The following is a 22,500-nucleotide window of genomic DNA, read 5'->3' on the forward strand; positions in this document are numbered from 1 at the left end:
CCCAAGACTAAAGAACAATGCTTTGATTTTGGAGTGTTCTATAAGAGCTCCAACACGAGAGAGAGAGAGAGAGAGAGAGAGAGAGAGAGAGAGAGAGAGAGAGAGAGAGAGAGAGAGAGAGAGAGAGAGCGTACACGAGTGTACCCTCAAGCAAGAGAACTCTACACCAAGGCAGTGGAAGACCATGGTACAGAGGTTATGGCATTACCCAAGACTAGGGAACAATAGTTTGATTTTGGAGAGTTGTTCTCCTAGAAGGGCTGCTTACCATAAGTTGCAACATTAAGCTAAATTCTAAAACGTCTACCTTAAGGGCTACCGTAAGCATAGTTCTTTAACCGAAATATAAAATTTATCATTGGAAAAAGCGGTTCAAAGTACATCATTGGATAAAAAACATGTACAAATAAGCTTAAACAGATATCAAGCCGGACAACCTTTAATCTCACAAAAACAGCGAGTTTTCATATAACCAAAATTTCCTCTTCAGTGAAATACGATTTGAGATCTGGTCTGCTTCTGATCAGATCAGTTTCATGAATTCAGTGAGAGTAATATCAAAGTTGTTGCGAAATGGTTTGGAACGAATTTTCCAGGTGATTTACACTGCTAAAATAAAACAGTGATTTTAATCGGAAATTCTCCGTAAAAAATATAGTTCTCAGCCTCATTTCAGTGAAAAATAGGCGACAATAATTTGTAGCCTACTTTGTTATTATATTATACGGGTCGGTGACCGTAATATCACTTCTTTACGTCAATATATACGGGTTTTAAAAGGTAAATGCCTGGCTATATTTATTCCAGGATTTTTACCGTTTTTAACAGCAAATATTTAAGTGTATATCATTCTGAAGACACAAAAGCAGGAATAGAAATCCCTCGATAGATCCTCTATTATACTTGCCAATATACTACCTTTTCCACTATTATTATTATTATTATTACTATCCAAGCTACAACCCTAATTGGAAAAGCAAGATGCTATAAGCCCAGGGGCTCCAATAGGGAAAAATAGCCCAGTGAGGAAAGGAAATAAGGAAATAAATAACTGAAGAGAACAAATTAACAATAAATCATTCTAAAAAAAGTAACAACGTCATAACAGATATGTCATATACAAACTACTAACAACGTCAAAAACAAATATGTCATATATAAACTATAAAAAGACTCATGTCCGCCTGGTCAACAAAAAACCATTTGCTCCCACTTTGAACTTTTGAAGTTCTACTGATTCAACAACCCGATTAGGAAGATCATTCCACAACTTGGTAACAGCTGGAATAAAACTTCTAGAGTACTGTATAGTATTGAGCCTCGTGATGGAGAAGGCCTGGCTATTAGAATTAACTGCCTGCCTAGTATTACGAACAGGATAGAATTGTCCAGGGAGATCTGAATGTAAAGGATGGTCAGAGTTATGAAAAATCTTATGCAACATGCATAATGAACTAATTGAACGACGGTGCCAGAGATTAATATCTAGATCAGGAATAAGAAATTTAATAGACCGTAAGTTTCTGTCCAACAAATTAAGATGAGAATCAGCAGCTGAAGACCAGACAGGAGAACAATACTCAAAACAAGGTAGAATAAAAGAATTAAAACACTTCTTCAGAATAGATTGATCACCAAATATCTTAAAAGACTTTCTCAATAAGCCAATTTTTTGTGCAATTGAAGAAGACACAGACCTTATATGTTTCTCAAAAGTAAATTTGCTATCGAGAAACACACCTAAAATTTTGAAAGAGTCATACAAATTTAAAGAAACATTATCAATACTGAGATCCGGATGTTGAGGAGCCACTGTCCTTGACCTACTTACAATCATACTTTGAGTTTATATTAGGTTTCAGACATTAACAAGAATGTTATAAATCATATGTTTTAATTTGGTCACTACCTCAGTTCTCTTTTCCATTTTAAGGGGGGGGGGGGATGTGAGAGGTTTTAAAAGTATCGATCATCTATGAGTTTTTTTTTTTTTTTTTTTTTTTTTTTTTTTTTTTTTTTTTTTTTTTTTTTTTTTTGTAGCATTATAAGCTAACGTCCCTGACTGGTGATCGCCAGACTGGGGTTCGATTCCCGCTCAAACTCGTTAGTTCCTTTGGTCACTACAATCTCACCATCCCTGTGAGCTAAGGATGATGGGGAGGTGGTTTGGGGGAGTCTGTAAGTCTATCTGCTGAGTCATCAGCAGCCATTGCCTGGCCCTCCTTGGTCCTAGCTTGGGTGGAGAGGGGGCTTGGGTGCTTATCATATGTCATGGATATAACACGAAGAGTTGAAACTTCTGTATTTAAGGACTGAGCCATGAAAACAAACACAAAATAAAATAACTAGAAATAATCATAAAAAATAGATATCTACAGTTCCTATCCACCAAACTTATAAATCATTAACTTCTCTTTTCAATAAACCCTCCAATGGAGCCATTAAAAGCTAAGAAAAAAATTAATAAACAAAAAAATAAAATGCTCTTTCACATGGAATATATGAACAAGAGCTGGTTATAATACTGAAGTTGAAGTTTAATCAATTAGACTACGGAGGAATATATCTTAATTATCGTCCTGTGTTGTGAAACATTGCAGACCTAATATATATGACACTTGAAGCTTTTGCAATTTACTTCTGCATTATTCTTCAAGATGATTATCCCAGTCATTTAAATCCATGTTTATAGTAATAGGAAAACTAATACGTAAAAGAGTAACTCGAATGACTGAGATCAACTAAGATATTATTATCATTAAAAGAAGAAGTTTTACCAGCCCAATGAGTCAAGCTTGACTCTCACAGGGCTGGCCCTAAAAAAAAAATCGGGATATAAAGAATTATAAGATTATCAAAATTCAATTGATAAGGGAAAAAAATAAAATGAAAAAAAAAATTATATATATGTATATACACTATATACTTATAATCTTTAAATATTCTAAAAATGGGTGAATAGATGGATGAATAGATAGAGATCAACTAAGAATCGTTAATTGCTGTGTGTTAGGATTGCCAAGAATTTCAGTGAAACAGTGGTTTATGACATACCTTTCCTCTTCCATGTGTAATAATTTGTTAGATCTTTCTACTATTACTACTGATATTACTATAAATACCACTATTAATGTTAGTAATACCCACTCCTTACTAACCCCACTTCTAATGGATGTTAATCTTGAACAAATTAGGAATTTCATAATTGTTACCTCGGTGTTCCTTAACACCCGAAATCAAGACTGCCTTTATCCTTCCTGTATCATGGAGACTGTATTGGCCAATGGGTTAAATGAAACTGCCATATATTAGAGACGATCTTCCAAGTATATTTCTGAAATAAGAGAAAAAGCTTTGAAAGGGAAGTAAAGTAAACTTAATTACCTTTTTTTTTTCTTTTGCCTGTGTAAATGATATTTTAAACAGAAGTTTTAGAGGACGGATAAGCTAGAGCTGGACTTTCCAAAATAATTGTCAACATCAATTCATTAATTTTGCAGAATCTACATCGTGCCTATATACAGTTTGGATTACAATTACAGTGATCTTATAAGCATACAGTCTTACTTTTGTTTTTCCTGTATAATTCAGCTGATGTAACAGAACAGTAAAGGTACACTTACTTACAGATATATACTAGTCTGAAAATATACATATATGTACATACATATTCTTTTTTGTATCTAAGTATAATTTGTGCATGTATGTATGTATGTATATAAATGCACATCATTTTGGAACTTGTTCCTTTCTATGCTATATCTTACTATTATGAAAATATAAAAAAATAACGAAATTTTCTATGTTACAAGCGACACCTGAAGAGTTACATGATCTGAGTCAGCTAAGGTATATTATAAGACAAGAAATGTACAGACAGCTAAAAGCGACAACTGAAAATCGTTAGCAAATAAAAAGCTCCGCCTGGCATCTCATACCTCGAACATGGGTCTCACTGCACGGTTTACAATCCAGGTATACAACACTTCCTACTTAGCTACATCATAACAGCCTTAGGACGCAAATTAATGTTGTGAAAGTGATCAATTGCCTTCAGCTATAATTCTCACACAAGCGCTGCATTCATTATACTGCTGACGTCGCTTCCACTTCCTCCAAAGTTTTGGAAAGAGTATTGTCTTCTTTTGGCGAGGATTCTTTATAGATTTCAACTTCGTACATGACTATTGTCTCTCCCTGTGAAGGGGACTGCGAGCCATCTCTTCCCCTTTTCTCGTCCATCTTCTCTGTGGCAATATCTCTTTCGACGTTGGTGCTCTTTGCATTTTTTTTCGCTTTTGATTCATTCAGTGCATACTTCAGGACCTGTTCTTGCTGGGGTGTGATTGACAGCCTGGCATAGCAGTTTTTGAGGGGATGGGGTGAACCTGTTTGTCTGACAGTGTTGGAGTGGGTCACTTCCTCCTGTTGGCGAAGCTGCAGTTGCTGCTGGCAGTATTCAGAGGTGTCATCATCGCTGTGGTTACTGTGGCTCATCTCCTGAACAGTGCTCAGGCGTTCAGAGTCTCCAGCGCACATTTCTGGCTTAGTGGGGGTCCTGAGGGTTAAAAAGAGAGAAAAATATTATATTAAGGATTTTGGTCAGTAAATGTATGCTATTTATAGGAGTTCATAGACTAAAATATTCATATAAAAATTGGGCGGGATTTGCATTAGAGGAAATTAGTGTGATTTTGCATATTGATTAATAGTTATGATAAAGAAATCATAAGTGAAGGACTGGCCCACTTGCTTGAGTTCCTATTTCTAGAGGTCCTGTGATCACATCTCAACAAAATGAACTGTTTTGTAGAAGATATTTATATAGCTTTCTTTTTAATTTGTGTACTTTCATATGTTAGAATAAGTAAAGCTATATAAATATGTTCTAGTTTATTCAAGATAGAAATGAAAGGGATCTCACATATGGGATACATTTCTTAGGCTATTGGAGAGAGAATTATTTATGACTGACTAACAAGGACTGACTGGAAAACAAAATATTTCATATTCTCTAGACAACTCGATAGGTTTACGAAATTAATTCGTTCTGGAGTGGCTTTCGTTTCGTGAAAATTTCGTATTATGAGTCACATTTTACATGTAAATCACCTAATTCATTCCAAACCCTATAAATCACCACATTAACCACAATGATAAACTGTACTGTGCAGCCAAATCTATGATTAACGTTTCTGAAAAAAATCTTGCTTCAAATTGATTCGACATCGAATGAGATATCTCTCCACTCTCTTTTACCTTGTGCGATTAGCAGATGGTCTTAGTGTGCTCCTTTTATCACTACTACCGGCCTGACAAACCTCTATTCACACATTCTCATTACATATCCAAACCATCTCAGACCAATAGAGATATTTTTCACCTTTTACAATTTGAAACTTACCAGTTTCACGGTGATTTCTTTATAGATGATGGAGGAAATTGAATGTGACTCTTCAAGACAATGAAGTTAAACAGGTCATAAATGACCTATCAATTAAGGATTATGAGAATTGTTACTTATGAAATTGAAGGAATTTCTCCAAGAAAAACTTCCACCCTAATGACATCGACATTGAATGCGACAATTAACAATTCTTTGGCATTGTGTTACTTTAGAGGCGAATGACACCTACTCATATGAATAAACATTCACATAAGAGATATATCCCTTTCATCATTTAGAAAGTCTTAATTTAATAATTCTGTATATATGTTACTGCCAACCCATTCGAAATATTAGATCTTCCTTCAAATAGGTCAGTCTAGATTGCGTGCACAAACGTTCTAAGAAATATTGCTTTCATTTCAGTGAAATCTCTATGTGCAATATAACCAAAACGATTATATATTCAGGTCACATTCAGTTGAAAATTCCTAAACATAAATAATAAAGATACACAATTTATCTTGGCAACCAATACCTCTTTCCTTTGAGTCTCTTCCAACAAGCATCTTTCATGTCGTCGGGAACATCTTCAAAGATCCTGATGCATTTTTTCCCCTCACTTTATCTGTGATTTACTTGTTTACTTAAAAACACATATGTGTGTCATCCTTTTCCATTTCTTTACCACCATTTCTAACTATGAATAACATAAAAATATACAGTCGCGTATGATAATATTTCAGATGAAATGGTGACAAGGAAGGAATTTACATAACCCGTTGAATCTTTCAATAAATGTATCAAAGAGACAAGTCCCTGACTGGTGATCGCCAGACTGGGGTTCGAGTCCCGCTCAAACTCGTTAGCTCCTTTGGTTGCTGCCACCTCAACATCCATATGAGCTAGGTATGTGGGTTTGGGGGAGCCTATAGGTCTATCTACTTGCTCATCAGCAGCCATTGCCTGGCTCTCCTTGGTCCTAGCTTGGGTGGAGAGGAGGCTTAGGTACTGATCATATGTATATATAGTCAGTCTCTAGGATACTGTCCTGTTTGATATACTGCCCCTGTCCCTTGGCTCTGCCATTCATGAGTGGCCTTTAAACATTTAAAAAGAAAAACGTTTAATAGGTGCTGATCATATGTATATATGGTCAGTCTCTAGGATACTGTCCTGTTTGATATAATGTCACTGTCCCTTGCCTCTGCCATTCATGAGTGGCCTTTAAACCTTTTAAAAAAACGTTGAATAATTTGTTACTACCTTGAAGGAGAGACGTTTTTCTGCAAGGAATCCTGGGATCCACCGATGGCTGTGCCAGGAAGAGATCCACTGTTGCTTTGCTGGGAAGTCCTAGCCACTCGGGTCAGGTCACAGAGGGTAATTTGTGTCAAAGTAGAGTTACGATGGTTAGGGCCGGCGTTGACAACGGTGTTGTGAGGAAACGTGTTGTTGACGGAGGAATATGCTCCTTTGTACCTTTGGGAAGAAACAAACAAGTTAGAGATAAACATAAATACATCATTGATGAGAAACGAAGCAAGTTTTCAGTTCAATCTTAGACATTATTTCCGTTTAGAAATCTAAGGTAAAATCGGAAGATGGTAAACAAATGAAGCACATTCTTTGATAATAGCTAAAATTGGATAATGATAATCAATTACTGAACTGTAAAGTTAGATCAATTAAAATAAGCATGGAGTACCATATATAGAGGATTTAATAAGTATCAAGTACCACTACTAAAACATCGTAAATCTAAGTTTTTCCTGAGTAGAAGTTCAAATATTTACCCGATATGAAAATATAAACGTTATCATTTTAGTTTTATTTAATTTAAAAAAATAAATGAAAGCTTATAGGGAGGGAGTTAAACAACACTAAGAGAATGGTATAGATGAAGTATCTGAAAAAGTTATTAAATGTAAAGGAGAGAAGAAAAGCAAAACTAAAGAGGCAGGAGTAGAATTGGCTACTGGAAATGATGCACCGTGGTGGTGGGGATAGAGCGAAGAGGCTGACCAAGATGTGTAAGGTTATGTTTGGTTGGGAAAACTTCAGAAAATAGGTTACAGGAAAGATTGTTCCTATGTACATGGTGAAGGGAAAACTTATAAAAAACCATATAAGAGAACATATTTCCCAAAATAGCTGAGAAAGTGCAAGGTAAGGTTTTGACTGATGAAATTGATGTTTGACGTGGTATGTAAATTTCAGTGACCGTTTTTGTGCAAATTGAACCCTATAGCTGTTTAACGTTTCAATGAATTGAAAAATTAAAGGGACTAAGGGAAGGATTGATGTATAATTTAGTTTTAGAGTAAAGGAAAATGCATAAAAACTGATTCTGTATTAGCCGAGTATTTAAAGCGATTATAAGATAATTAGTGATAATGAGCAAAGCTACAAAGACATTTGAAGAAGTCTGAAACGTTTGTTAAAGTGAAAGTGAATATGTTATACACTAAGGTTGTGAGAGTGAATAATAAAAAATTAAGCAATAAAGTAAAAAAATGAAAATAGTTTACTACCAAGAGTATTTTACACCAAATGTTACACCGAGGAAAGAAATGAGCCAAGGAATGTGTGACTTAGAAAATCGGTATCATCAAATTCTATAGAAGATAAGAAATGTTCCCCAGTTAAAAAAGCTGGAACAAATAAAAGAATACTTACAAAAGAAAATTATATCTTTCAAGACTAAAATATCTATACCCGTATAGTACAAATTATAGAAAATCATATCTTTTAAGACTAATATATCTATACTTGTACACCCAACTTAAAGAAAATAATATCTTTTAAGAATAAAATATCTATACCTGCATAGCCCAACTTAGAGAAAAGGATGTCTTCTAAGACTAAAATATCTATACCCGTGTAGCTCAAATTAGAGAAAATCATATCTTTCAAGACTAAAATATCTATACCAGTATAGCCCAATTTAGCAAAAAATCATATCTTTTAAGACTAAAACATCTATACCTGTACAACCAACTTCAAGAAAATTATATCTTTTAAGACTAAAATATCTATACCTGGACACCAAACTTGAAGCAAATCATATCTTTTAAGACTAAAACATCTATAAAAATCCTATCTTTTAAGACTGAAATATCTATACTTGTATAGCCCAACTTAGAAAAAATCATATCTTTTAAGACTAAAATATCTATACCTAGACACCAAACTTGAAGCAAATCATATCTTTTAAGACTAAAACATCTATAAAAAAACATATCTTTTAAGACTGAAATATCTATACCTGTATAGCCCAACTTAGAAAAAATCATATCTTTTAAGACTAAAATATCTATACCTAGATACCAAACTTAAAGCAAATCATATCTTTTAAGACTAAAACATCTATACCAGCATAGGCCAACTTAAAAAAATCATATCTTTTAAGACTAAAACATCTATACCAGCATAGGCCAACTTAAAAAAATCATATCTTTTAAGACTGAAATATCTATACCTGTGTAGCTCAACTTGGAAAAAATCATATCTTTTAAGACTAGAATATCTATAAAAAAAACATATCTTTTAAGACTGAAATATCTATACCTGTATAGCCCAACTTAGAAAAAATCATATCTTTTAAGACTAAAATATCTATACCTGTGTAGCTCAACTTGGAAAAAATCATATCTTTTAAGACTAGAATATCTATAAAAAACATATCTTTTAAGACTGAAATATCTATACCTGTATAGCCCAACTTAGAAAAAATCATATCTTTTAAGACTGAAATATCTATACCTGTGTAGCTCAACTTGGAAAAAATCATATCTTTTAAGACTAGAATATCTATAAAAAACATATCTTTTAAGACTGAAATATCTATACCTGTATAGCCCAACTTAGAAAAAATCATATCTTTTAAGACTGAAATATCTATACCTGTGTAGCTCAACTTGGAAAAAATCATATCTTTTAAGACTAAAATATCTATACCTGGACACCAAACTTGAAGCAAATCATATCTTTTAAGACTAAAACATCTATACCAGCATAGGCCAACTTAAAAAAAACATATCTTTTAAGACTGTAATATCTATACCTGTATAGCCCAACTTAGAAAAAATCATATCTTTTAAGACTAAAATATCTATACCTAGACACCAAACTTGAAGCAAATCATATCTTTTAAGACTAAAACATCTATACCAGCATAGCTCAACTTACCTCATGGCTTTCTTCGTGCAAAAGCCGTACCGAGCCAAGAGTATGAAGAGATCTCTCCTGTACTGCTTCGTGAGAATGGCGTACAGATAGGGATTGGCGCAGGAGTTTAGGGGATAAAAGAAAACCAGCAGAATTTTGGCTCGGGTCACGTTGATCAGTGGAATGCCAGCCACAGCCGTCAGCCTTTATGGTTGAGGGAAAATGAAAGAAATTCAGTTAGTGAGGTGGAATAAAATTATAGAAGATATATGAGATTTTCCTGAAACATGGCCCTATTTTGGGGGTCCGAATCTAGTAAGGGGCGGGGTCAGAAGAAAGGTCCCAAAATTTATGGTGTCAGATTTTGTGTTACACTGCAGCATAGAGTCGTTTTATGGGTATATATGTGGTCATCGCATATTTTCCCTCTCAGACTGAAATTATAGAAGATATATGAGATTTTCTTGAAAAATACCCTATTTTTGGGGTCCGAATCTAGTAAGGGCCGGGGTCAGAAAAAAGGTCCCAAAATTTATGGTGTCAGATTTTGTGTTACACTGCAGCATAGAGTCGTTTTATGGGTATATATGTGGTCATCGCATATTTTCCCTCTCAGACTGAAATTATAGAAGATATATGAGATTTTCTTGAAAAATACCCTATTTTTGGGGTCCAAATCTAGTAAGGGCCGGGGTCAGAAAAAAGGTCCCAAAATTTATGGTGTCAGATTTTGTGTTACACTGCAGCATAGAGTCGTTTTATGGGTATATATGTGGTCATCGCATATTTTCCCTCTCAGACTGAAATTATAGAAGATATATGAGATTTTCTTGAAAAATACCCTATTTTTGGGGTCCGAATCTAGTAAGGGCCAGGGTCAGAAAAAAGGTCCCAAAATTTACGGTGCCAAATTTTGTGTTAGACTGCAGCATAGAGTCGTTTTATGGGTATTTATGTGGTCATCGCATATTTTCGCTCTCCGACTAAAATTATAGAAGATATATGAGATTTTCTTGAAAAAATGCCCTTTTTTTGGGGTCCGAATCTAGTAATCGCCGGGGTCAGAAAAATGTCCAAAAATTTACAGTGTCAGATTTTGTGTTAGACTGCAGCATAGAGTCGTTTTATGGGTATTTATGTGGTCATCGCATATTTTCGCTCTCCGACTAAAATTATAGAAGATAGACGAGATTTTCTTGAAAAAATGCCCTTTTTTTGGGGTACGAATCTAGTAAGGGCCGGGGTCAGAAAAAAGGTCCAAAAAATTACGGTGTCAGATTTTGTGTTAGACTGCAGCAGAGAGTCGTTTTATGGGTATATATGTGGTCATCGCATATTTTCGCTCTCCGACTGAAATTATAGAAGATATATGAGATTTTCTTGAAAAATGCCCTATTTTTGAGGTCCGAATCTGGTAAGGGCCTGGGTCAGAAAAAAGGTCCCAAAATTTACAGTGTCAGATTTTGTTTTAGACTGCAGCATAGAAACATTTTATGGGTATATATGTGGTCATCGGATATTTTCGCTCTCCGACTGATATTATAGAAGTTATATGAGATTTTCTTGAAAAAAGGCCCTATTTTTGGGATCCGAATCTAGTAAGGGGCGGGGTCAGAAAAAAGGTTCCAAAATTTACGGTGTTAGATTTTCCGTTAGACTGAAGCATAGAGTCGTTTTATGGGTATATATGTGGTTATCGAATATTTTCGCTCTCCGACTGAAATTATAGAAGATATATGAGATTTTCTTGAAAAATGCCCTATTTTTGGGGTCCGAATCTAGTAAGGGCTGGGGTCAGAAAAAGGTCCCAAAAATTACGGTGCTAGAATTTGTGTTAGACTGCAGCATAGAGTCGTTTTATGGGTATATATGTGGTCATCGCATATTTTCTCTCTCCGACTGAAATTATAGAAGATATATGAGATTTTCTTGAAAAATGCCCTATTTTTGGGGTCCGAATCTAGTAAGGGTCGGGTCAGAAAAAAGGTCCCAAAATTTACGATGTCAGATTTTTTGTTAGACTGCAGCATAAAGTCGTTTTATGGGTATTTATGTGGTCATCGCATATTTTCGCTCTCCGACTGAAATTATAGAATATATATGAGATTTTCTGGAAAAAAAGGCCCTATTTTTGGAGTCCGAATCTAGTAAGGGCCGGGGTCAGAAAAAATGTCCCAAAATTTAAGAATCTTGATATGTAACGAAAAATATAATGTAGATCTTTATAAAGGCTGTTTTTTCACGTAATGTAAGCAGTTTATGGAAGAATATGGGGCTCTTCAATGGTTTAAAAGCCACTCATGAATGGCAGAGGCAAGGGACAGTCTCATTGCCCTATCAAGTAGGACAATGCCCCAGAGACTGACCAAAACAAAGGCCTGAGATATATCAATTACTAGTAATAACAATAATTATAATTGAACTTCAGTTGTATCTGAAACCAAGGAATATCCAGAATAATTTACATATTGACATGTATACAAGTAAAGAAATTTCAGGTCAACAACTCATTGAAGTTATAATACTGCAGCATTGAGTCGTTTTATGGGTATATATGTGGTCATCGCATATTTTCGCTCTCCGACTGAAATTATAGAAGATATACGAGATTTTCTTGAAAAATGGCCCTATATTTGGGGTCCGAATCTAGTAAGGGCCGGGGTCCGAAAAAAGATCCTAAAATTTACGGTGTCAGATTTTGTGTTAGACTGCAGCAGAGAGTCGTTTTATGGGTATATATGTGGTCATCGCATATTTTCCCTCTCAGACTGAAATTATAGAAGATATATGAGATTTTCTTGAAAAATACCCTATTTTTGGGGTCCAAATCTAGTAAGGGCCGGGGTCAGAAAAAAGGTCCCAAAATTTATGGTGTCAGATTTTGTGTTACACTGCAGCATAGAGTCGTTTTATGGGTATATATGTGGTCATCGCATATTTTCCCTCTCAGACTGAAATTATAGAAGATATATGAGATTTTCTTGAAAAATACCCTATTTTTGGGGTCCGAATCTAGTAAGGGCCAGGGTCAGAAAAAAGGTCCCAAAATTTACGGTGCCAAATTTTGTGTTAGACTGCAGCATAGAGTCGTTTTATGGGTATTTATGTGGTCATCGCATATTTTCGCTCTCCGACTAAAATTATAGAAGATATATGAGATTTTCTTGAAAAAATGCCCTTTTTTTGGGGTCCGAATCTAGTAATCGCCGGGGTCAGAAAAATGTCCAAAAATTTACAGTGTCAGATTTTGTGTTAGACTGCAGCATAGAGTCGTTTTATGGGTATTTATGTGGTCATCGCATATTTTCGCTCTCCGACTAAAATTATAGAAGATAGACGAGATTTTCTTGAAAAAATGCCCTATTTTTGAGGTCCGAATCTGGTAAGGGCCTGGGTCAGAAAAAAGGTCCCAAAATTTACAGTGTCAGATTTTGTTTTAGACTGCAGCATAGAAACATTTTATGGGTATATATGTGGTCATCGGAAATTTTCGCTCTCCGACTGATATTATAGAAGTTATATGAGATTTTCTTGAAAAAAGGCCCTATTTTTGGGATCCGAATCTAGTAAGGGGCGGGGTCAGAAAAAAGGTTCCAAAATTTACGGTGTTAGATTTTCCGTTAGACTGAAGCATAGAGTCGTTTTATGGGTATATATGTGGTTATCGAATATTTTCGCTCTCCGACTGAAATTATAGAAGATATATGAGATTTTCTTGAAAAATGCCCTATTTTTGGGGTCCGAATCTAGTAAGGGCTGGGGTCAGAAAAAGGTCCCAAAAATTACGGTGCTAGAATTTGTGTTAGACTGCAGCATAGAGTCGTTTTATGGGTATATATGTGGTCATCGCATATTTTCTCTCTCCGACTGAAATTATAAAAGATATATGAGATTTTCTTGAAAAATGCCCTATTTTTGGGGTCTGAATCTAGTAAGGGCCGGGGTCAGAAAAAAGGTCCCAAGATTTACGGTGTCAGATTTTGTGTTAGACTGCAGCATAAAGTCATTTCATGGGTATATATGTGGTTATCGATTATTTTCGCTCTCCGACTGAAATTATAGAATAATATACGAGATTTTCTTGAAAAATGCCCTATTTTTGGGGTCCGAATCTAGTAAGGGTCGGGTCAGAAAAAAGGTCCCAAAATTTACGATGTCAGATTTTTTGTTAGACTGCAGCATAAAGTCGTTTTATGGGTATTTATGTGGTCATCGCATATTTTCGCTCTCCGACTGAAATTATAGAATATATATGAGATTTTCTGGAAAAAAAGGCCCTATTTTTGGAGTCCGAATCTAGTAAGGGCCGGGGTCAGAAAAAATGTCCCAAAATTTAAGAATCTTGATATGTAACGAAAAATATAATGTAGATCTTTATAACGGCTGTTTTTTCACGTAATGTAAGCGGTTTATGGAAGAATATGGGCCTCTTCAATGGTTTAAAAGCCACTCATGAATGGCAGAGGCAAGGGACAGTCTCATTGCCCTATCAAGTAGGACAATGCCCCAGAGACTGACCAAAACAAAGGCCTGAGATATATCAATTACTAGTAATAACAATAATTATAATTGAACTTCAGTTGTATCTGAAACCAAGGAATATCCAGAATAATTTACATATTGACATGTATACAAGTAAAGAAATTTCAGGTCAACAACTCATTGAAGTTATAATACTGCAGCATTGAGTCGTTTTATGGGTATATATGTGGTCATCGCATATTTTCGCTCTCCGACTGAAATTATAGAAGATATACGAGATTTTCTTGAAAAATGGCCCTATATTTGGGGTCCGAATCTAGTAAGGGCCGGGGTCCGAAAAAAGATCCTAAAATTTACGGTGTCAGATTTTGTGTTAGACTGCAGCAGAGAGTCGTTTTATGGGTATATATGTGGTCATCGCATATTTTCCCTCTCAGACTGAAATTATAGAAGATATATGAGATTTTCTTGAAAAATACCCTATTTTTGGGGTCCAAATCTAGTAAGGGCCGGGGTCAGAAAAAAGGTCCCAAAATTTATGGTGTCAGATTTTGTGTTACACTGCAGCATAGAGTCGTTTTATGGGTATATATGTGGTCATCGCATATTTTCCCTCTCAGACTGAAATTATAGAAGATATATGAGATTTTCTTGAAAAATACCCTATTTTTGGGGTCCGAATCTAGTAAGGGCCAGGGTCAGAAAAAAGGTCCCAAAATTTACGGTGCCAAATTTTGTGTTAGACTGCAGCATAGAGTCGTTTTATGGGTATTTATGTGGTCATCGCATATTTTCGCTCTCCGACTAAAATTATAGAAGATATATGAGATTTTCTTGAAAAAATGCCCTTTTTTTGGGGTCCGAATCTAGTAATCGCCGGGGTCAGAAAAATGTCCAAAAATTTACAGTGTCAGATTTTGTGTTAGACTGCAGCATAGAGTCGTTTTATGGGTATTTATGTGGTCATCGCATATTTTCGCTCTCCGACTAAAATTATAGAAGATAGACGAGATTTTCTTGAAAAAATGCCCTTTTTTTGGGGTACGAATCTAGTAAGGGCCGGGGTCAGAAAAAAGGTCCAAAAAATTACGGTGTCAGATTTTGTGTTAGACTGCAGCAGAGAGTCGTTTTATGGGTATATATGTGGTCATCGCATATTTTCGCTCTCCGACTAAAATTATAGAAGATATATGAGATTTTCTTGAAAAAATGCCCTTTTTTTGGGGTCCGAATCTAGTAATCGCCGGGGTCAGAAAAATGTCCAAAAATTTACAGTGTCAGATTTTGTGTTAGACTGCAGCATAGAGTCGTTTTATGGGTATTTATGTGGTCATCGCATATTTTCGCTCTCCGACTAAAATTATAGAAGATAGACGAGATTTTCTTGAAAAAATGCCCTTTTTTTGGGGTACGAATCTAGTAAGGGCCTGGGTCAGAAAAAAGGTCCCAAAATTTACAGTGTCAGATTTTGTTTTAGACTGCAGCATAGAAACATTTTATGGGTATATATGTGGTCATCGGATATTTTCGCTCTCCGACTGATATTATAAAAGTTATATGAGATTTTCTTGAAAAAAGGCCCTATTTTTGGGATCCGAATCTAGTAAGGGGCGGGGTCAGAAAAAAGGTTCCAAAATTTACGGTGTTAGATTTTCCGTTAGACTGAAGCATAGAGTCGTTTTATGGGTATATATGTGGTTATCGAATATTTTCGCTCTCCGACTGAAATTATAGAAGATATATGAGATTTTCTTGAAAAATGCCCTATTTTTGGGGTCCGAATCTAGTAAGGGCTGGGGTCAGAAAAAGGTCCCAAAAATTACGGTGCTAGAATTTGTGTTAGACTGCAGCATAGAGTCGTTTTATGGGTATATATGTGGTCATCGCATATTTTCTCTCTCCGACTGAAATTATAGAAGATATATGAGATTTTCTTGAAAAATGCCCTATTTTTGGGGTCTGAATCTAGTAAGGGCCGGGGTCAGAAAAAAGGTCCCAAGATTTACGGTGTCAGATTTTGTGTTAGACTGCAGCATAAAGTCATTTCATGGGTATATATGTGGTTATCGATTATTTTCGCTCTCCGACTGAAATTATAGAATAATATACGAGATTTTCTTGAAAAATGCCCTATTTTTGGGGTCCGAATCTAGTAAGGGTCGGGTCAGAAAAAAGGTCCCAAAATTTACGATGTCAGATTTTTTGTTAGACTGCAGCATAAAGTCGTTTTATGGGTATTTATGTGGTCATCGCATATTTTCGCTCTCCGACTGAAATTATAGAATATATATGAGATTTTCTGGAAAAAAAGGCCCTATTTTTGGAGTCCGAATCTAGTAAGGGCCGGGGTCAGAAAAAATGTCCCAAAATTTAAGAATCTTGATATGTAACGAAAAATATAATGTAGATCTTTATAAAGGCTGTTTTTTCACGTAATGTAAGCGGTTTATGGAAGAATATGGGGCTCTTCAATGGTTTAAAAGCCACTCATGAATGGCAGAGGCAAGGGACAGTCTCATTGCCCTATCAAGTAGGACAATGCCCCAGAGACTGACCAAAACAAAGGCCTGAGATATATCAATTACTAGTAATAACAATAATTATAATTGAACTTCAGTTGTATCTGAAACCAAGGAATATCCAGAATAATTTACATATTGACATGTATACAAGTAAAGAAATTTCAGGTCAACAACTCATTGAAGTTATAATACTGCAGCATTGAGTCGTTTTATGGGTATATATGTGGTCATCGCATATTTTCGCTCTCCGACTGAAATTATAGAAGATATACGAGATTTTCTTGAAAAATGGCCCTATATTTGGGGTCCGAATCTAGTAAGGGCCGGGGTCCGAAAAAAGATCCTAAAATTTACGGTGTCAGATTTTGTGTTAGACTGCAGCAGAGAGTCGTTTTATGGGTATATATGTGGTCATCGCATATTTTCGCTCTCCGACTGAAATTATAGAAGATACATGAGATTTTCTTGAAAAATGCCCTATTTTTGGGGTCCGAAAGTAAGGGCCAGGGTCAGAAAAAAGGTCTAAAAATTTACGGTGTCAGATTTTGTGTTAGACTGCAGCATAGAGTCGTTTTATGGGTATATATGTGGTCATCGCATATTTTCCCTCTCAGACTGAAATTTTAGAAGATATATGAGATTTTCTTGAAAAATACCCTATTTTTGGGGTCCGAATCTAGTAAGGGCCGGGTCAGAAAAAAGGTCTAAAAATTTTCGGTGTCAGATTTTGTGTTAGACTACAGCAATTGGTATATATGTGGTCATCGCATATTTTCGCTCTTCGACTAAAATTTTAGAAGATATATGAGATTTTCTTGAAAAATCCCAAACATGAAATAACTAGTGTAGGTTACCCGTCAAAAATGATGGATAAATATTTATATAGATGTGGACACACGCATATCCTTCTCACCAAGTTATAGTTGCTATCTTTTTCACTGCCTGATGAAGGGGGAGAACTTAACGTTACAAGAAAATTTATATATATATATATATATATATATATATATATATATGTGTGTGTGTGTGTGTGTATACTGTATATATATGTATATATATATATGTATATATATACATATATATACATATATACACACACACACACACACACACACATATATATATATATATATATATATATATATATATATATATATATATATATATATATATATATTTATAGCCAAACACTTGCTCTTTATCATATATATGGAGTATGTCAGGATATTTGGGGAAAATTAAATATATATATATAAATATATATATATATATATATATATATATATATATATATATATATATATATATATATATATATAGCCAAAAACTTGCTCTTTATTATATTGGGGGAAAATTTTGGATATTTGGGATAAATCAAATACCAAATATAAATAAATATATATATATACTGTATGTACATATATATATATATATATATATATATATATATATATATATATATATATATATATATATATATACAGTCAGCGCGGGTCGGTCTGTCCGGGCAGCATCCGCCGTGCATTCATTTTGGTCCCGTCCCCCCATATCTACACTAATACACAATATAAATCAATAAAAATTTAATTGAACACTCACCAATATCCCTGCTACTTGTCTATAGGGTAGCATTTCCTTTGCTTGACCTCCAAAAGTCGTTGAGGAACACTATCGGCGAGGTTTTGTAGTATTTCAGCAGGTATTTCCGCCCACACCTTATGGAGCGCTGCCTCGAGAAGTGTCATGTTGGTCGTCACTTCTTTACGAAGGCGGGCTTTAACTATCGCCCAAAGGTTCTCAATGGGCGAAATATCAGGACTTTGACCTGGCCAATCAGGAATATAGTTCACTTCGCTATTTTCCAGCCGCTTTTTCACATTTTTAGCCGTATGGCAAGGGGCACCGTCCTTCTGAAAAATTTCAGCTCCTGTAGCCGCAAAACAATCCGCTAAATTGTCTTTTAAAATGTTCAAATAGCGGTCAGCATTAACCGTTATGCCTTTAGGCAAAACAACAAGGCTTGGGGCACCACCGTAGGCAAACGAACCCCAGACCATAAGCGATGCTGGGTGCTTAACTGCCTTGGCCGTGAGATTAGGCTTAAGAGTATCTGACCCCTTTCGCTGCCACACTTTTTTCCCGGTCGTCTCACTCACACAAAAGGTCGCTTCGTCACTCCACAAGACACTACGCCACTGCTCCAAGGTCCAATCCTTGTATGTCTTGGCAAAAGCAACCCTCCTCTGCCTTTGTTTCAAAGTTATAGCGGGCTTCTTTCTCGCGATCACTTTCTCGAAGTCGAGGCGCTTCGACAGGTTTTCCTGAATCGTACGAACACTGACGTCGCTCAACAATTTAGGGTTCTGTTCTTTCAGTTGCTTAGCCGTTAATGTTGGATTTTCTTCTTGGCTTCGCTTTAATATAACTAAAGTACGATCAGGAATCTTCCGGGGAGGGGAACCAGCCTGGGAGTGAGAAGGGATCTTGGCGCTACCTCCTGCCACCAAGCGCCCCATTGTCCTCTCGTTCACGCCAGTATTCTTCACTATTTCCTTCGTTTGCAGACCTAAATTATGACAGGTTATCACTCTAACAATGTCATCGTGACTTGTACGGGGTCTAGACATCACTGGGGGGGGTTTGATACACAAGAATGCCACGCGAACTTACAAAAGAACGATTGCAACTCGGCCATCTCAACCTGACACAACCTCACTCCACGACTACAGGAAACACACTGGCTAGCTTCCACCTACGCAGATATGTAGATGCCAAATTGTATAAAAAGATGCCAATTAGTCAATTTGTCCCAGTCGATTTTTTCCCTGATAAACCCCATGCCTCCGATTTGCGCGGAACGCTGTGTCCGGCCCACTACCCGGACACAGCGATCCGCGCTGACTGTATATATATATATATATATATACAGTATATATATATATATATATCTATATATATATACAAACACTTATTCTTTATTATATAGCGAGATGGATAGGATATTTATGGTAAATTAAAGGGAGTAAGAAAAAGCAACTTAGTATTTATAAACAATCGCAGTCTCTAAAATCAGTTATAAATTTTCTTTTTTTAAAACCTCAGTCTTGGCTGGGATTAACGAATCACCGATATAAATCAGACGATTTGGATATTGAAAAAGTTTAGCAGTTTTCTCACAATCCGTCATGAATAGAAAATGAATCATAATTATGGGTACAGATCTGTGACATATTCCATGAAACTGAATGGGAAAAGGATAATGAATTATTTAAATAGTGTCCAAAAACAATGTATGCATTTTTTGGATTGATAAAACTTGTTCAATTTATGGATATCAACGTGGAAAAACAGATTCACAGAAGCGAAACAATGCACAGTGAAACAGTAAGGATACATGGGGCAATTTCAGAATGTTAAAAAAAAAAAAAAAAAAAAAAAATATGTTTTCCACGTTAATGCCAATAAATTGAATAAATTGTAACAATCCAAAGAGTGTATACATTATTTTGGGACACTCTGTAGATGAGCTAAGCTTTGATATTGATATACAGTAGTTTGAGCAAGACACTAACTCACACTTCTACTAAATTTTACTAGCCACACACTTCTACTAAATTTTACTAGCCACACACTTCTTCTAAATTTTACTAGCCACAAACTTCTACTAAATTTTACTAGCCACACACTTCTACTAAATTTTACTAGCCACACACTTCTACTAGATTTTACTAGCCACACACTTCTACTGAATTTTACTAGCCACACACTTCTACTAAATTTTACTAGCCATTAATAATATTCATCCCAGAATGAAAACGACCATGATAACATTACTTTGTCAGTTAACAAAGAATACCGTCTTTAAAATCCTGATTTAAAATTCCACTCATCAACATTCTCTCTCTCTCTCTCTCTCTCTCTCTCTCTCTCTCTCTCTCTCTCTGATCTTCAGGAGATATTCGATTCTTTTATGTTTTATCTCATTTATTTTCTATAACATATTTGTTTATCAATACATTAATAAAATTAAAACATTATGAAATTTGTGGGATGAAGTTTACCTTCCGTCTATTTTACGATCACTTATGTTTGTCAGGAACCAATATTGTTTATTTGTTATGATTCTCTGGGTATGGGGATAATGGCGTTGGACACACACACACGGATATATATATATATATATATATATATATATATATATATATATATATACACATATATATATATACATATATATATATATATATATATATATATATATATATATATATATATATATATATACACACACAAGAGTTCTGCCATTAATTCACTTGTGAATTGTCAAAACTGTCAACGTATATTAAACAACAAACATCTCTTGATATTAAATTCCTTCTTCTTCTTCTTTGTTTACATCTTTTCCCACTTCTATGTGGGGTCGATGTTTCTGGTCAGCTTTCTCCATCTACCTCTGTCCCACCTCATCATTAAATCCCCATACCTTGAAAATTACCAACAACCAAAGGAGAATTACAAACTCCAAGTGAATTTACCCTTGTCAGGATTTGAACCTATTCCTAAAAAGGTCCACACACAGATTGATAGTGACTTTTCCATATAGCTATTTCTTTAGCACATAACCCAAATCTGATTTTTAATAATTTCGTACTAACAACGACAGCAAGTGTTAGGGTAGTATTTAAAAAATAGTGAGGCCTTACTCGTGTATCGACATTACATTTTTCAAATTAATAGATATGTCATAGTTATCAACTATATTTTGTAGATTTGAGAACAAAGCACTCTGAAGGATATTGGGATTTAAATGGCAGTACAGGATTAAAAATGAAACTATAAGAGAGATTACCCAAGTGTCATATGTGGATGAGATCATGGTGAGGGGTAGACGAAGTTGGTTTGGGCATGCTCTTCGCACTCTCAAAGAGACATTAGTTCAAACTTTTAATTGCGTTCCACAAGGCACTAGATGAGTTGGAAGACCCAGGCCTACGTGGCTGAGGACTATGAAACGTGAAGTAGATGATGATGGATGGAGAAGTACTGATTTAAAAGCTCTTAGAGACGACTGACGAAATCTAATTGAGGCCCTTTGCGTCAATAGGCGTATGAGATGATGATGATGATATTTTTCGAGTATTTCAAAAGAGTCAATAACAATAACAACAACAAATTCCACAATCATATTAGGTTATTAGGTTAAAATGTACTGCCAAAGACAGAAAAATCATAAGGCACTAAAAAGAATCGGCTATTTCAGCTACCGCTAAAATATTCACTGTATATTCACTGTCCCATGATGAATTAACTGGCCCAAAAGATAAAGTAGAGCCATTTATCTTTTATAACTCTTCTTATGGTTATAAGCTTGAAGTGAGAAATCTCTTGAGAAATGGCCTAATGATCATTCATTTTTGTTTACATATTAAAAGCATAAATCATGATGGAAAAAAGAAACAAATATACTAAGATAACTAACAATGCTTAAAATATATGTTTTGAAGTTATTATAGTTTATATATGTGATTTATTTTAATGTTATTATTGTCCTTAAGCCTCTCTAGTAGTTTATTTCCTTATTTTCTTTCCTCACTGGGCTATATTCCATGTTGGAGCCCCAGGCCTTATAGCATCCTGATTTTCCAACTAGGGTTGTAGCTTGGTAATATAACTAATAAAAACTATATAAAAAGCCTCCTCCTCATCATCTCCTACGCCTATTGATATAAAAGGGCCTCGGTTAGATTTCCCCAGTCGTCTCTATCTTGAGCTTCTAAATCTATACTTCTCCATTCATCCTCTCCAACTACACGGTCCATATTCCTCAGCCATGTAGATCTGGGTCTTCCAACTCTTCAAGTACCTTACGGAGCCCAGCTACGAGACTGGTGAACTAATCTCTCTTGAGGAGTGCGGTGACCATCCCCAAACCATCTCCAT

General features: G+C 35.3%; 1 protein-coding gene across 1 annotated transcript in view; it reads right to left on the reverse strand.

The window, feature by feature from the left end:
* Window positions 1–3,340: 3,340 nt before the first annotated feature.
* LOC137632432 (uncharacterized) overlaps window positions 3,341–22,500 on the reverse strand; it is a 510,169-nt gene continuing 491,009 nt past the window's right edge. The window contains exons 16-18 of the mRNA XM_068364363.1: window positions 9,578–9,760; window positions 6,653–6,868; window positions 3,341–4,558 (exon numbers count right to left, since the gene is read on the reverse strand). Coding sequence (XP_068220464.1) covers window positions 4,087–4,558; window positions 6,653–6,868; window positions 9,578–9,760 — 871 coding nt within the window. The 3' untranslated portion in view covers window positions 3,341–4,086. The remainder of the gene's footprint in view (window positions 4,559–6,652; window positions 6,869–9,577; window positions 9,761–22,500) is intronic.

This window comes from Palaemon carinicauda, chromosome 41 (genome assembly GCF_036898095.1).
Source record: "Palaemon carinicauda isolate YSFRI2023 chromosome 41, ASM3689809v2, whole genome shotgun sequence".
Taxonomy (NCBI): Eukaryota; Metazoa; Arthropoda; class Malacostraca; order Decapoda; family Palaemonidae; genus Palaemon; species Palaemon carinicauda.